Source organism: Microchirus variegatus (genome assembly GCF_963457635.1).
Source record: "Microchirus variegatus genome assembly, chromosome: 5".
NCBI lineage: Eukaryota > Metazoa > Chordata > Actinopteri > Pleuronectiformes > Soleidae > Microchirus > Microchirus variegatus.
In genome coordinates, this window is record NC_139806.1 from 29,825,851 (window position 1) to 29,843,165 (window position 17,315).

At 39.7% G+C, this 17,315-nt stretch overlaps 3 protein-coding genes across 3 annotated transcripts; all 3 read left to right on the top strand.

Annotated features, from left to right (window-relative positions):
* Positions 1-3,924: 3,924 nt before the first annotated feature.
* Positions 3,925-4,881, top strand: or70b1 (olfactory receptor, family 70, subfamily B, member 1; the record flags this gene model as incomplete). Its single annotated transcript, XM_083889318.1, has 1 exon — positions 3,925-4,881. The coding sequence occupies exon 1, from the start codon at positions 3,940-3,942 to the stop codon at positions 4,879-4,881; it is 942 nt and encodes a 313-aa protein (XP_083745444.1). The 5' UTR covers positions 3,925-3,939.
* Positions 4,882-8,406: 3,525 nt separating this feature from the next.
* Positions 8,407-13,014, top strand: LOC310927389 (uncharacterized protein; the record flags this gene model as incomplete). The annotated part of the gene is made up of 2 exons (XM_083889684.1): positions 8,407-9,325; positions 12,077-13,014. The coding sequence occupies 2 exons, from the start codon at positions 8,407-8,409 to the stop codon at positions 13,012-13,014; spliced, it is 1,857 nt and encodes a 618-aa protein (XP_083745810.1).
* Positions 13,015-16,039: 3,025 nt separating this feature from the next.
* Positions 16,040-16,975, top strand: LOC310927390 (olfactory receptor 52D1-like; the record flags this gene model as incomplete). Its single annotated transcript, XM_083889685.1, has 1 exon — positions 16,040-16,975. One exon carries the CDS (start codon positions 16,040-16,042, stop codon positions 16,973-16,975), a length of 936 nt encoding a protein of 311 aa, XP_083745811.1.
* Between the last annotated feature and the right edge of the window lie 340 nt (positions 16,976-17,315).

Consider the following 17,315-nt stretch of genomic DNA (forward strand, 5'->3'; position numbering starts at 1 on the left):
AGTATTTATACAAAGTTGTATTTTTGTGGAATCAACCTTTAAAACTTTAAGTATTTATACAAAGTAATATTTTTGTGGAATCAACATTTAAAACTTTAAGTATTTATACAAAGTAGTATTTTTGTGGAATCAACCTTTAAAACTTTAAGTATTTATACAAAGTAGTATTTTTGTGGAATCAACCTTTAAAACTAAGTATTTATACAAAGTAGTATTTTTGTGGAATCAACCTTTAAAACTTTAAGTATTTATACAAAGAAGTATTTTTGTGGAATCAACCTTTAAAACTCGAAGTATTTACATAAAGTAATATTTTTGTGGAATCAACCTTTAAAACTTTAAGTATTTATATAAAGTAATATTTTTGTGGAATCAACCTTTAAAACTTTAAGTATTTATATAAAGTAGTATTTTTGTGGAATCAACCTTTAAAACTCGAAGTATTTACATAAAGTAATATTTTTGTGGAATCAACCTTTAAAACTTTAAGTATTTATACAAAGTTGTATTTTTGTGGAATCAACCTTTAAAACTTTAAGTATTTATACAAAGTAATATTTTTGTGGAATCAACATTTAAAACTTTAAGTATTTATACAAAGTAGTATTTTTGTGGAATCAACCTTTAAAACTTTAAGTATTTATACAAAGTAGTATTTTTGTGGAATCAACCTTTAAAACTAAGTATTTATACAAAGTAGTATTTTTGTGGAATCAACCTTTAAAACTTTAAGTATTTATACAAAGTAGTATTTTTGTGGAATCAACCTTTAGAAACTTTAAGTATTTATACAAAGTAGTATTTTTGTGGAATCAACCTTTAGAAACTTTAAGTATTTATACAAAGTAGTATTTTTGTGGAATCAACCTTTAGAAACTTTAAGTATTTATACAAAGTAGTATTTTTGTGGAATCAACCTTTAAAACTTTGAGTATTTATACAACGTAGTATTTTTGTGGAATCAACCTTTAAAACTTTAAGTATTTATACAAAGTAGTATTTTTGTCTAATCAACCTTTAAAACTTTGAGTATTTATACAACGTAGTATTTTTGTGGAATCAACCTTTAAAACTTTAAGTATTTATACAAAGTAGTATTTTTGTCTAATCAACCTTTAAAACTTTAAGTATTTATAAAAATACTTCTTTGTCTACATACTTAAAGTTTTAAAGGTTGATTTCTCCCCAAAAAATACGTATTTTTCCAAATAAAGGTTGATTTCACAGAAAGAAAATACTTCTTTGTCCACATACTTCAAGTTTTAACTTGTTTCCTGAAACAATGATGTGTTTTTACGACTCAGTAAAAGACTCTTCACGTTAAATCTAAAAAAAAAAAAAACACTCACACATTCATGAGTAAAAGTGACTTTAAGTTGAAACAGAAACTTAAGGTTTTATCTCTGAACAGGAACAGACTTCACTGCAGTTTCTTATCTAACAACGACAGTAATGACCATGCTTCTATATATATATATATATATATATACTTACCCTTTATATAATGTGACACTTCACTTGTACACAAACACCCACATGGTACACTTCCTGTGTTCAGAGGAAAGGCGTGAACTTGTCTTTGATAAACAAATACAAATGTGAGGACATGACTTTAAATAAGTGAATAAATGCTGCTGATGATGTTTGTCCTCGTTGTTTATCTTCCTGTGGTTTTGAACCAACCGAACACACAAAGATCTGCAGACGCACGTGGATAACAGTGCCATCTGCTGGCCACAGTGTGTGATCAGGCTCAATATTATGCATGTTTTCATTTGAATAAATACTCTCATACATATATACTCTTTTGATTTACACAAAGTAGTATTTTTTAATATCAACCTTTAAAACTTTAAGAATTTATAAAAAGTAGTAGTTTTTTGTGCAAGCAACCTTTAAAACTTCAAGTATTTATACAAAGTAGTATTTTTGTAGAATCAACTTTTAAAACGTTAAGTATTTATACATAGTAATTAATCAACCTTTAAAACTTCAAGTATTTATACAAAGTAGTATTTTTTTAGAATCAACCTTTAAAACGGTAAGTATTTATACAAAGTAGTATTTTTGTGTAATCAACCTTTAAAACTTTAAGTATAATACAAAGTAGTATTTTTGTAGAATCAACCTTTAAAACTTCAAGTATTTATACAAAGTAGTATTTTGTAGAATCAACTTTTAAAACGGTAAGTATTTATACATAGTAATTAATCAACCTTTAAAACTTTAAGTATTTATACAAAGTAGTATTTTTGTGTAATCAACCTTTAAAACTTTAAGTATTAATACAAAGTAGTATTTTTGTAGAATCAACCTTTAAAACTTCAAGTATTTATACAAAGTAGTATTTTGTTGAATCAACTTTTAAAACGGTAAGTATTTATACATAGTAATTAATCTACCTTTAAAACTTTAAGTAATAATACAAAGTAGTATTTTTGTGTAATCAACCTTTAAAACTTTAAGTATTTATACAAAGTAGTAATTTTATGTGGAATTAGTCTTTAAAACTTTAAGTATTTATACAAAGTAGTAATTTTATGTGCAATTAACCTTTAAAACTTTACGTATTTATACAAAGTAGCATTTTTGTGTAATCAACCTTTAAAGCTTTAAGTATTTATACAATATAGTATTTTTGTAGAATCAACCTTTAAAACTTCAAGTAATAATACAAAGTAGTAATTTTACGTATCATCAACCTTTAAAACTTTTAAGTATTTTGGTTTTGGTGAAGCAGCGCCACAGCTCGACAAATGGAGCAGTACCACCAAAAATCGTGGGGGCAGTAGCGAGTCAACACAAAGTGATGATGTTTGACAGTTGTTTGTGATGTTTGAGTCCGTCCCCGCAGGTCACTGATGGCACCGCGATCGACCCGCGTCTCCACCGCGTCTCCGCTCCCGCGGGAGTAATTAGCCTCAGATACTTTGTGTCGCTGTTTGTCGTTGAACCGCTGCGCTCGCTAATGATCACCTGTGTTTCATTAGCTGCCGCTGCACGCGCTGACGGAGACATTAGGGGGCAGCGCAGTCGTTCCCCAGGAGCTCCCAGCATGCAACAGCTGCAGCACAAACACAGCGAGGCCCTCAGGGGAGATCACCCCTTAAGTTTCAGTCTTAACTTTTAGTAACTTTTAATAGTGAATGTGTGTGTGAGTGTTTGGATTGTTAGAGTGGACGCAAACCATTCATAGTATTTAGACAAAGAAGTCACTTTATCTTAAACTGACTAAACGCTGTAGTTCATATGCCAGGCCTGTATGTGGCGCTGTGATGCTCATGACAGTTGGCGGTAAACCCTATCAGCACAAAATAACAACTTAGTGATGGAGGCAGCAGTGAATCAACAACTCCTGTGAACTCCTGTGTGCTGTGATGTTAAAATCACTGGTTTTCTCTATGGGCTTTGGTGTGGGAGAGTGAGTGGTTTAGAAACGTCAGTTTCCTGTTACTTGAGCCTTTTGTACTTCATAAAAATCAGCATCAAAACAAATCTACGACATCTTGTGAACATGTTCATGTCTTATCCGTCCGTCCATCTCACTGTTAGACCGACTTTTTCTTACGGGAAAACTTTTGGTTTGTAGACCACTCACTCTCCCACACCAAACCCCATAGAGAAAATCAGTGATTTCAGCTTGTGGGAGAAACAGGAGTTGTTGATCCACTGCTGCCTCCATCACTAAGTTGTTATTTTGTGATGATGGTTTGTTAACGGTCTCTATGGCAACCGCAAAGGCGACGTCCCCCGTTGGCGAGCGTTCTATAAAAAGTGAGATCAGGTCAGGTCTTTGGGCAGACGTGCTTTGACTGCTCTGATTGTTTGGGAACTTCGTGAACAGGAAGACGCACACAAGTAACATTTCCCCTCAGTCGTTGATGATTACACGCTTGTTTTTGATGATCATGAAAACCTCTTCTGTTCTGTTCCAGGCTGATGGACAACTACACGGTCAACAGCCTCACCCTGCAGCTGGAGGGGCTGAAGGTCACGGAGGTCTCCGTCTACCCCGTCTTCTTCTTCTTCTTGCTCGCCTACCTGCTCATCATCCTCATGAACGTGGGCATCGTGGCCCTGGTCTTCGTCGACGCGAGCCTGCACCAGCCCATGTACCTGCTCTTCTGCAACCTGCCCGTCAACGACATCTTGGGGAACTCCATCATGATACCGCGGCTGCTCGTCGACATCCTGCACCCGCCCTCCGAGCGCGTCATCAGCTACTACGAGTGCGCGGTGCAGGCGTTCACCACGCACATGTTCGGCACCACGTCGCACACGGTGCTCATGATCATGGCGTTCGACCGGTACGTGGCCATCTGCAACCCGCTGCGCTACGCCGCCATCATGAACAGCAAGATGGTGGTGAAGCTGACGGCGTCCGCCTGGGGCGTGGCCTTCGTCCTGGTGGGGATTCTGCTCGGTCTGACCGTGCGGCTGAACCGGTGCAGGACTCTGATCACGAACCCGTTCTGCGACAACGCCTCGCTGTTCAAGCTGTCGTGCGACAGCGTCTTCGTCAACAACGTCTACGGCCTCACGTTCACCGTGGTCTTGTTCTCGTCGTCCATCGGCAGCATGGTGCTGACGTACACGCGGATCACCGTGGTCTGCCTGACCAGCAGGAACAAGTCTCTGAACAGCAAAGCCCTGAAGACCTGCAGCACTCACCTGGTGCTGTATCTCATCATGCTGAGCAGCGGCTTCATCGTCATCATCCTGCACCGCTTCCCGCAGTACTCGGACTACAGGAAGCTGGCGGCCATTTTGTTTCACCTGGTCCCCGGCAGCCTCAACCCGCTCATTTACGGAGTTCAGTCAAAAGAGGTCCGGAAATTTCTGTCGAAACTGTGTCAGCCTAAAAAAACTGTACCTTTGTGATCATTTAAAACACATCGACACACGTCAAATTATAAAAACACACGCATGTTAAAATGTGACATTTAAAGTCAGAATTCTGACTTTAATCTCAGAATTCATTCTGTTTTTACTTTATGTAAAGATAATATGCAAAGAACGTGGCTTATTTTTGCCTGAATTCTTACAAAACCAAACTGTAAACTGTAATTATTTCACGTTCCGTCTGTCAATTATAATTTCTAATAATTTAAATAACTATTAACATATATAACTATATGACTGTATTACTCTAATTGCTCTTTTCTGAAGTTTAATTATAGTGATAGTATTGTAATTCTTTATAGATTTGCTTTATAAGTTATACAGTATGTCATATAAGGCATAACAAGTGAGTATATATACATATATACTGTATATATAAGATGTATTCGGTCCCAAAGTTCTTGTGTCGTGTATCAGGTTGTCCAAAAAACGCAATTAATTTACTGATCATATCAAGAAACTCCGATTTGCTCTTATGTCTTCACCTCGCCTGCTAATCTAATCTAACCAGAATGCTGGATTACGATTATGTCCGTTCATACGTATACAGTATGTGTTGTATTTTCTGGCCAACGTCTCATCTGTTGTCACTTTACCTTAAAAAACTTTAAATTGCTTCCTCTGGGTCACAGTGAAAACGTCTACTGTAAATAAACTGTATTTCACGATGTGTGAATAAAACTGAAATTAAATCAAACAAGGGTGTGTTGTTTAAAAAAAAAAAAAAAAGAAAAAAGAAAGTGCCGTCTATTACGTCTGCACAAAAGGTGTCACTGTCCACTTTATGGACTCTTATAAATGCCTATGAATCTTAATTTTAAGTCCCCTATTGAAACTAAAGCTCAGGTTCTTCTTTAAGAACAAACCAATGTCTTACTTTCAACACCAGGTAATAGACAGATAATAGTTTAGTATTTTATACAAATACAAACTGTGTGGTAAAATGTGATTATAGATAAGTTAGCCAACTAAAAAGCAAATAAACAGCACTTATTGTGTATTGTATTGTAGCTATAGCAAAAATGTGATTGATGTTAATGTCATAGCTAGTTTAGCAAACTAAAAAGCAAATTACTCTGGTATTTTATACATAAAAGATTCAGCAAAGTGTGATTAATGTTACTGTTGTAGCTAGGTTAGCTAACTAAAAAGATAATAAACAATTTACTTTAGTATTTTATACATAAAAACTGTCATAAAATGTGATTTTAGATAGGTTAGCCAACTAAAAAGCAAATAAATATGTCACTTTAATATTCTATACATAAAAACTGTAGCAAAATATGAATGATGTTAATGTCATAGCTAGTTTAGCCAACGAATAAACACATTACTCTGGTATTTTATACATAAAAGCTGCAGTAAAGTGTGATTAATGTTTCTGTTGTAGCTAGGTTAGCGAACAAAAAAGATAATAAACACATCACTTTAGTATTGTATGGATAAAAACTGTCGCAAAATGTAAATTATGTTAATGTCATAGCTAGTTTAGCTAACTGAAAAGCAAATAAACACATCACTTTCATATTTTATACATAAAAACTGTGTGGTAAAATGTAATTATCGATTGGTTAGCCAACTAATAAGCTAATAAACACATCACTTTAGTATTTTACACATAAAAGCTGGAGCAACATGTGAGTAATTAATGTTACTGTTGTAGTTAGGTTAGCTAAAACGCTAATAAACACATCACTTTAGTATTTTATACATAAAAGCTGGAGCAACGTGTGAATAATTAATGTTACTGTTGTAGCTAGGTTAGCTAAAAAACACATTACTTGAGTATTTTATACATAAAAACTGTAGCAACGTGAGTAATTCATGTTGCTGTTGTAAGTAGGTTAGCTCAAACGCTAATAAACACATTACTTTAGTATTTTATCCATAAAACCTACATAGCAAAATGTGATTGATGTTATAGCGAGGTTAGCGGGAAAAAAAACGCTAATAAACACATCTCTTTGGTGTTTTAAACCTAAAAACGCTTAAATGTGATTAATGACGTGAAAAAAATCTGTGGTCAGATTAACCGCAAAACACGAGCCACTCTTTTACCCGAACAAAACGAAAACACGTATTTTATTAATTCCGCGACATACGCCACAGCAATGACGCGGTGGTTGTTGCCGAGCAACAGGTGACCTGTGACGCTGCTGCAGATAAAGGTGCTGTGTGGGCTCAGGTGAGCGGACAGGAGGGCGGTGCATGTGCACGGTGATGATGATGATGATGATGATGATGATGATTAACCAGGCAGGGACGTGAACGGAGACGGGATCATCTCACCGTTAGTGAATTTAGAGATTTCTAACGTTGCTTTTGCTCCTGCTTCAGTGAGAGTTTTCTCTGTGTGTGTGTATGTGTGTTCCATGTTGTGGGGACCTAAAGCGCTTCACACACTCACATTATGGGGACCAAGTCCACATAGGGGACAATTTAAGGTGAAGACGTGTCGTTAAGTTAGAGGGTAATTCTCTGGTAAAATAATGTGAAGTCCATGTAATGTCCTCTGAAGTCACGACCTGTATGATGATGATGTGTCCTCACGAAGATATAAAAGCAAAAGCATGTTTAGGTTAAGGTTAGAGAAACTTAAAAACCATACGACGTGAGGACATTTTACTAAAGTGAGGACATTTTACTAAAAGTGAGGACATCTTTTTTGGACATTTAGTTATGTTAAAGGTAAGGGGATGGGGGTGTATTATGTTTGAGTGTCCTCAGTAAGACTGCTGCGCGGGTTTGTGTGTGTGTGTGTTCTTGTATGTGTATCTTTGTGAGGGAAAAAATGCATAAACCGAAGAGAGTGAGGACATGTGTTTTTGTCCACAAGTCCTCGTAATGTTAATGATTACATTTTAAAGTAAAGACATGTTGTATGGTTAGGATGAGGTTAAGGTTAAGTTGAGTTAAGTTAAGTCTCCTGGAAATAAATGTTAAGTCGAAATTGTCTCCTCTGTGTGTTCTTGTATTTGTGAGGACCAAAACTTTACGAAGACTTACCGTAGGAAAGTGAGGACATTTTTGGGAAATTGAGGACTTTCAGGCAAAGTGAGGACATTTTGGAGAGTGGGGACTTTAAGGGAAAGTGAGGACATTGAGGGAAAGTGAGGACATTTTGGAAAGTGGGGACATTAAGAGTAAGTGAGGACATTGAGGGAAAGTGAGGACATTAAGTGTAAGTGAGGACATTGAGGGAAAGTGAGGACATTGAGGGAACTTGAGGACATTTTGGGAAAGTGGGGACATTTTGGTAAAGTGGGGACATTTTGGAAAGTGGGGACATTTTAGGTAAGTGAGGACATTTTAGGTAAGTGAGGAAATTAAGAGAAAGTGAGGACCTTTAGGCAAAGTGACGACATTTTGTGAAAGTGAGGACATTAAGAGAAAGTGAGGACTTTTAGGCAAAGTGAGGACATTTTAGGAGAGTTAGGACATTTTGGGAAAGTGGAGACATTAAGTGAAAGTGTGTCACTGCTGTCTTTCACAGATTCCAGAAACATGGAAAACCAGAGTTTACATTCAGGCCTCCTGCTCCTGGAGGGGTTAAAGGTCACGCCGCAGTCGGCCGTCCCCGCCTTCGTCCTCCTCCTCGTCGTCTACGTCTTCATCATGGTGTCAAACCTGGGCCTGGTGCTGCTGATCCTGTGGAGCCGGAGCCTGCAGCAGCCCATGTACCTGCTCTTCTGCAACATGAGCGTCAACGACGTGTTCGGCGCCACCATCATCATCCCGCACGTCCTCAGGGACATGTTCGTGTCCACGTCGGAGCGCTACGTCCGCTACGTGGACTGCGCGGTGCAGGCCTTCTGCGTCCACCTGTACGGGAGCACGTCGCACACCGTGCTCATGATCATGGCGTTCGACCGCTACGTGGCCATCTGCAACCCGCTGCGCTACGCCACCATCATGACCAACAGGACGGTGGCGGCGCTGTCGGCCGCCGCCTGGATGTCGGCGCTGGTGCCGGTGGCGATTCTGATCGGCCTCACCGTCCGCCTGACGCGCTGCCGCCACGTCGTGGCCAACCTGTTCTGCGACAACGCCTCGCTCTTCAAGCTCTCGTGTGAGAGCGTCGTGGTCAACCAGGTGTACGGCCTGGGCTACACCGTCGTCCTGCTGGGCTCGTCCGTCTGCAGCGTCGCGCTCACGTACCTGAAGATCGCCGCCGTCTGCGCCCGCAGCCGGAGCAAGGCGCTCAACAGCAAGGCGCTGCAGACGTGCGCCGCCCACCTCACCGTCTACGCGCTGCTGCTGGCGTCGGCGTTCGTCATCGTCACGCTGCACCGCTTCCCTCAGCTCTCCGACCACAGGAAGGTGGCAGCCATCCTGGGCGAGGTGGCGCTGCCCGCTCTGAACGCCGTGATCTACGGGCTGCAGATGAAGGAGGTCCGACAGATGCTAGCGGCGCTGTTTCGTGGCAAAAAGGCAGCGTCAATGATCAAATGAAGCAGTTTTCACCCTTGTTGTTAATCTTAGATTCCAATATTGGTGCTTTTTCACCATATAGACTCTACACGGCTTGGTATCGCTTTCCCTGACTTCTTAGCTCCTCCCCAACGTGGGGCGGAGTCACCACAGCACGGCTGCGTGAAACGCCGGTTTTCTACACCACACAAACACACAAACTCTTGACTTGTAAACAGTTTGTTTTGGGTGTAAATGAATCGGGAGAATCATCCATCCATCCATCCATCCATCCATTTAATACCGTTTTATCCTCCACAGGAGGGTCGCGGGGGTGCTGTGCCTATCTCAGCAGACATTGGGCGATAGGCAGGGTACACCCTGGACAGTTCGCCAGTCCATCACAGGGCCACACATATAGAGACAAACAACCATTCACTCACACACTCACACCTACGGTCAATTTAGAGTGACCAATTCACCTTATCCCCATATCGCATGTTTTTGGACTGTGGGAGGAAGCCGGAGAACCCGGAGAAAACCCACGCACACACGAACATTTGTTCACAGAATCGTTCAGTACATCAGTCACCGAACTGAAATACCACTGAACGTGGTCGTGATTGGGCTCACGATCGCTGTTAAATATTGAGATTTCACACATTGGCTTTGCTAAATGTCGGAGATTACTGCTGAATGTTTTCAGGATTTTTAATCGACAGTTGGACATTGTTGGGTTTGTTGATGATCCTCGTTTACAGCACCTTAAAATGCTTTAAAAATAAAGTTGGGTTTGATCTTTGAAGCTCGACTCTTCTTCTTCTTCACTATACACGCGTCTGAATGACTGGAATATGGGAAACTTGAAATAAACAACAGAAACAGGATGATTCGCCAATGATGCTGTTGATGCGACACATGGCCTGGGGAAGCGTATGTAAAAGCGTATAAAGTCACGACCTCCTTCAGGTCAGAGTGGAGGACGTTCACGTCAGCAGAGGTGAGCGTGTGACACACACACACACACACACACACACACACACACAAACACACACAGCGAGTGTGCATCATTTTAACAAAATGAGCTACAAAATATTTGTGATATTTCTTACCTGTTAATTTACTTAAATAGAAAACTCAAAATATTATTCGTATTAAGTCACAAACTTTTTTTTCCTCAAAATGATAAAATGTAGAAAAAAAAATTACATGAATAATGTAAAAAGAACTGAAAATATTGTTTGTTTTAGTCACAAATGGTAGTATATAAAGTATGAACAAAAACTGTCATGATTTAAATAATTATGAATTAATGATGATTAAATACATAATTTTAAAATCAAAACAACTCAAAAATAATTGAAATATGGTTTATTTTTAGCCACAGACTATTGTTTTACAACGGTAAATTATGAAGTCAAATTTTGAATAATTTACCTAAATAGAAAACTACTTCAAAACAACTATAACTATTATCAAAATATTTTTTAAATGGCAAAGATGTTAACAATTTACATTCATCAAAATAAAATTACTGAAAATATTATTATTTAATATATCAATTATAAATTAAATACATAATTTTTTGGTATATATATATATATATATATATATATATACACATAATCATAAAACAACTATATTATTGAAATATGAATTATTTTTGGCCACAAGTATTTTTTTTATGATTGAAACATTTAAAAAAGTTTTTTTTAGTAAAATTTAGTAAAGTAAAATTTTGACTGATTTACATGAACAATAATAGTAATAAAGTCATAATTCAAATTAAAACTCTGTTATGTTATGTTTTTGTTAAAAAATAAAAGATGAATGAATGAATGAATGAAGATGAAGTTGTTACTTTGTGTGAAGTTTGGATTGAGGAAATTTTAATAAAGCATCTTTAGTTTTACGAGGTGACACTGAACGCCTCACAAAGCCATTTTCTTAATGCGTTTGTGTTCTTGTATTTAACTTATACTGATATTTAAGTTAAAGGTTCAAGGTCAGGGGTTATGTCTATCACATGTCCTCACTAATATGTCAATACATTTTTTGTGTGTGTGTATGTATACGTGTGTGTGTATATTTCAAGAAGTTCCTTCATGACAATAAAGTCTCATCTTATCTTATGTGAATACTTCACTGTCTCTGTTTTTTAATTCTGAACTTGTAGTCTTGAAGTATTTACTCTATCTATTTATCTATCTATAGATATATATTCCCATGGTTCTCAAATTGTGTTGCATGTACAACCAGTGGCACGTGGGCTCCCTCTGGTGGTACTTGGAGGAAAATAACAGAAATACTGTTCTATTGTATATGCCAGGATAGAAAATGAAACAAATAACGTATGTATGTATATGTTTATATATATATAAACATAAATACATATTCATATATATATAGTACCAGCTCTGACGAGTTTCAGCTGAGTCGATACTGGAGATCAGTTAAGATGACTTAAAAATCTACTTATCATTCCACATTGTACTTATAGTTCCAAAATCCCTTTATAATTCCAAAATATACTTAAAGCTCCAAAACCTTCGTATAATTCCAAATCCCACTGATTGGTCAGAGAGTGCCCGACAGAAGAATCTGAGCGAACAATGCTGAACTGTAGATCAGATTTAGCGATATTCCGTTTGTGAAGCTAACAGTGAAAGCTAATGGGGCTACTTTGACATGTTAGCTTGGTTTCCGCACCTTCAATATTCCCACGTTCTTGTGTTTATCAGGCGAACTCACCTCAGCCTCTGAGCGATGGAGAACCAGACGGACATCCTGCTCCTGGAGGGGTTGATGGTCCCGCCCCAGTCCACCGTCCCCGCCATCGTCCTCCTCCTCCTCACCTACGTCTTCATCATGGTGTCAAACGTCGGCCTGGTGCTGCTCATCGCCACCGAGCGCAGCCTCCATCAGCCCATGTACCTGCTCTTCTGCAACATGAGCGTCAACGACGCGTTCGGGGCGTCGATCATCATCCCTCGCCTGCTGAGCGACGCCTTCCTCCCGCGTACGGAGCGCTTCATCACCTTCATTGACTGCGCCACTCAGGCGTTCTGCGCCCACTTTCACGCTAGCACGTGTCACACCGTGCTCATGATCATGGCATTTGACCGCTACGTGGCCATCTGCAACCCGCTGCGTTACGCCGCCATCATGACCAACAGGATGGTGGCGGCGCTGTCGGCGTTAGCGTGGACGGTGTCTTTACTGCTGGTGTCCATCCTCGTGGGCCTCAGCGTCCGCTTGACGCGCTGCAGGTGGGTTATCTTCAACCCGTTCTGCGACAACGCCTCGCTCTTCAAACTCTCCTGCGAAAGCGTCCTGATCAACAACATCTACGGCCTCAGCTACACCGTCGTCCTGCTCGGCTCCTCCCTCGGCAGCGTCGCGCTCACGTACCTGCGGATCGCAGTCGTCTGTCTGGGCGGCAGCAACGCGGCCCTGAACAGCCGCGCGCTGCAGACCTGCGCCACTCACCTAGCCGTCTACATCATCATGCTCGTGTCGGGCTGCGTCGGCATCGCCCTCCACCGCTTCCCGCTCCTGTCGGACCAACGCAAACTAGCCTCCATCATGTTCCACGTGGTTCCGCCCGCCCTGAACGCCATCATCTACGGACTGCAGATCAAAGTGGTGCGACAGAAAATCTTCATCTTGTTCAGCAGCAAAATCACGACAATGAAATTATGACATTTTTATTAAAGTGCCTGTTAAACCGTGAACAACTGTTCTGGGTTTATTTCACCTTTAAAATGTATTTTTCTCCCATTCAACTCAAACATTTACAATAAAACTTGCTAACAACACAAGCTAACAACCCTTGAGCTTCATGCTAACTACAAAAGCTGCAAAATCTTAAAATGTATGATAGTATGTTAAAAATCATAGGGAAAAAGTGAGCTGAGACCTTTGAAAAGCTTCAGTCATGTGACCTTTCTGTGGTTTGACGGCTCGCTATGTGAGCTCAGTAGCTGCGTTAGCTCAGTAGCCACGTTAGCTAACAAACTACGTTAACTTGTTATTGTTTTAACCTCTGAAAGTAAAGGTGCAGACTGCTCAGGTGAATCAAAAAACGATGTTTACCAACCTCTGGTTTGATCAACACGAACAAGCTAAAGCTTGTTAGCTAAAGCATCTCCATCTCAACACTCTGTTAGCTCCATGCTAACAATGCTTGATCTTGAAGCTCACGACACAAGCTAACAAACCTTTAGGACAATACAAGCAACCCTTGATCTTCACGTTAACAACGCAAGCTAACAACACCAGAGGTCCATGCGACCTAAAAGCCCTGCAGTACATATGCCAGGCCTGTATGTGGCGCTGTTACGTTACACCAAAGACAGAGAAGAAGACGTTGTACACATTAAAGATGATAATAACAGAAACGGAGACAGAATGAACCGCGTCAGGGGAAAGAAAGGGAAATTAAACAAAGACGAGGACTTTGACGTTATATTTAGCGAAATAACCGACAAACCAAAGAAGACATTGACGTTATTGTTTTTGTTGTTGTTTTACTCATGTTTTATGGTTTATTTCATGAGTTTTATTTGTATTTGATGACCCGTGTGAGCTCTTATGTCTTAGTAATGATACTCCTGTTCTGCGCCGAAAAAATGCTTTAAAAATAAAGTTGGGTTTGATCTTTGAAGCTCGACTCTTCTTCTTCTTCTTCTTCTTCTTCTTCTTCTTCTTCTTCTTCACTGTACGCAAATCATTTGGTGACGGCATTGACGGTCGCCAGGCGACAAACGGCCTGTGGTGGGCGTCGTGAAGAAAGATGCTGGGCGTATAAAGTCCTGAACCCTTCAGGTGAGAGTGGAGGACGTTCATGTCAGCAGAGGTGAGTGTGTGACTGACACACACGCACACACACACACACACACACACACACACACACACACACACGCACACTGCATCATTTTAACAAAATTAGCCACAAATTTTTTTTTTAAATGGAAAAATTTGAAGTAGAATTTGATAATGATAAATACATTTCATTTAGTAAAGTCAAACAAGTGATATTTACTTTTTTACGCAGAAGTAGATCTTTTTTTTACAACGGTAAATTATGAAAAGTTATACATAATAATTATCAATCGAGGTCAAAAGTGAATAATATTGTTTGTTTTCAGCCACAAAATAAGGACGAAAAAAAACCCTGAATAGTTTAAATTATAAATTAAATCATTAAATACATAATGTAAATATATAAACAATCTAAAAGGAATTGAAATATTATTTATTTTTTTCCTACAAGTATTTTAGTTTTTTACAATGGAAACTTCAAGTATCTGAAAAAGTAAAATTTTCACTGATTTACATGAATAATGAGAATAAAATCATCATTCAACTTAAAACTGTTAAAATAAAAGTTGTGTTTTCATTCAAAAAAAAACAAACAATGAATGAATGAAGATGAAGTTGTTTGTTTGTGTGAAGTTTGAATTAAGAAAATTTTGTAAAAAGTATCATTAGTTTTACGAGGTGACACTGAACGCCTCACAAGGCCAGTTTCTGATTTATTACTGTGTTTGTGTACTTGTACTTTAGTTAAACTGATATTTTGGGATTATTTAAGAGCTTTTTCCAGGGTTAAGACCTGGGGCCTGTTTCAGAAAGCAGATTTGGTTTAAGTCGAGGCGCAGATACTCCCTTATTCAAGTGTACTATGAGATCTCTGCCTGGAAGGCAAAGGTCTCAGCCTCCTCCTTATACTATATATTTGAATACTATTATACTATATTTGAAGTAATTTGAAGTAGAATTTGATAATGATAAATAAATTTCATTTAGTAAAGTCAAACAAGTGATATTTACTTTTTTACGCAGAAGTAGATCTTTTTTTTACAACGGTAAATTATGAAAAGTTATACATAATAATTATCAATCGAGGTCAAAAGTGAATAATATTGTTTGTTTTCAGCCACAAAATAAGGACGAAAAAAAACCCTGAATAGTTTAAATTATAAATTAAATCATTAAATACATAATGTAAATATATAAACATATACTTATTTTATATATAAACGTATACTTATTTTATACTAAAACGGAGGCTATATACTTGAAGTTTATTTTCATATACTATAGTTTATATACTTAAGAATAGTATAGTGAAGTATACTTGGTTTATACGGAAAAGTATAAGCAAAAGTCTAAGACTAAGTAAGTACACCCTTAGACATATACTTGTACTTTTTACTTCTTTCTGCCACAAAGTACTATTGCTTTCTTTCTGCATATATGCATTCATTAATATCTCCAGCTCCACTGGGGAGAAGTGGGAGGATGGAGTCTTCTTATCGCTTGTTGACATCGTGAATCATGTTTTCTGTGCTCCATTGATCAGGCCTTTTTATATTCACTCAGAGTTACTTTGAACTAAGTGTTTTCACCTGTTCTGCTCTGAACTTGTTTTTTTGTTGTTGTTTCAATGATCTATAACCATGGTTCTCAAACTGTGGGGCGCGTACGACCCGTGGTACGTTGGCGCTAACTCTTGGAGGACAATACTTGTGAAGTCGTTGTGCGACAAATTCGCATCAACGCAGCATTATTTCCCATGTCGTGACAGATTTAGCGATATTCAGTTTGTGAAGCTAACAGTGAAAGCTAATGGGGCTACTTTGACATGTTAGCTTGGTTTCCGCACCTTCAATATTCCCACACTCTTGTGTTTATCAGGCGAACTCACCTCAGCCTCTGAGCGATGGAGAACCAGACGGACATCCTAATCCTGGAGGGGTTGATGGTCCCGCCCCAGTCCACCGTCCCCGCCTTCGTCCTCCTCCTCCTCATCTACGTCTTCATCATGGTGTCAAACGTCGGCCTGGTGCTGCTCATCGCCACCGAGCGCAGCCTCCATCAGCCCATGTACCTGCTCTTCTGCAACATGAGCGTCAACGACGCGTTCGGGGCGTCGACCCTCATCCCTCGCCTGCTGAGCGACGCCTTCCTCCCGCGTACGGAGCGCTTCATCACCTTCATTGACTGCGCCGCTCAGGCGTTCTGCGCCCACTTTCACGCTAGCACGTGTCACACCGTGCTCATGATCATGGCGTTTGACCGCTACGTGGCCATCTGTAACCCGCTGCGTTACGCCGCCATCATGACCAACCGGGTGGTGGCGGCGCTGTCGGCGTTAGCGTGGACGGTGTCTTTACTGCTGGTGTCCATCCTCGTGGGCCTCAGCGTCCGCTTGACGCGCTGCAGGTGGGTTATCTTCAACCCGTTCTGCGACAACGCCTCGCTCTTCAAACTCTCCTGCGAAAGCGTCCTGATCAACAACATCTACGGCCTCAGCTACACCGTCGTCCTGCTCGGCTCCTCCCTCGGCAGCGTCGCGCTCACGTACCTGCGGATCGCAGTCGTCTGTCTGGGCGGCAGCAACGCGGCCCTGAACAGCCGCGCGCTGCAGACCTGCGCCACTCACCTAGCCGTCTACATCATCATGCTCGTGTCGGGCTGCGTCGGCATCGCCCTCCACCGCTTCCCGCTCCTGTCGGACCAACGCAAACTAGCCTCCATCATGTTCCACGTGGTTCCGCCCGCCCTGAACGCCATCATCTACGGACTGCAGATCAAAGTGGTGCGACAGAAAATCTTCATCTTGTTCAGCAGCAAAATCACGACAATGAAATTATGACATTTTTATTAAAGTGCCTGTTAAACCGTGAACAACTGTTCTGGGTTTATTTCACCTTTAAAATGTATTTTTCTCCCATTCAACTCAAACATTTACAATAAAACTTGCTAACAACACAAGCTAACAACCCTTGAGCTTCATGCTAACTACAAAAGCTGCAAAATCTTAAAATGTATGATAGTATGTTAAAAATCATAGGGAAAAAGTGAGCTGAGACCTTTGAAAAGCTTCAGTCATGTGACCTTTCTGTGGTTTGACGGCTCGCTATGTGAGCTCAGTAGCTGCGTTAGCTCAGTAGCCACGTTAGCTAACAAACTACGTTAACTTGTTATTGTTTTAA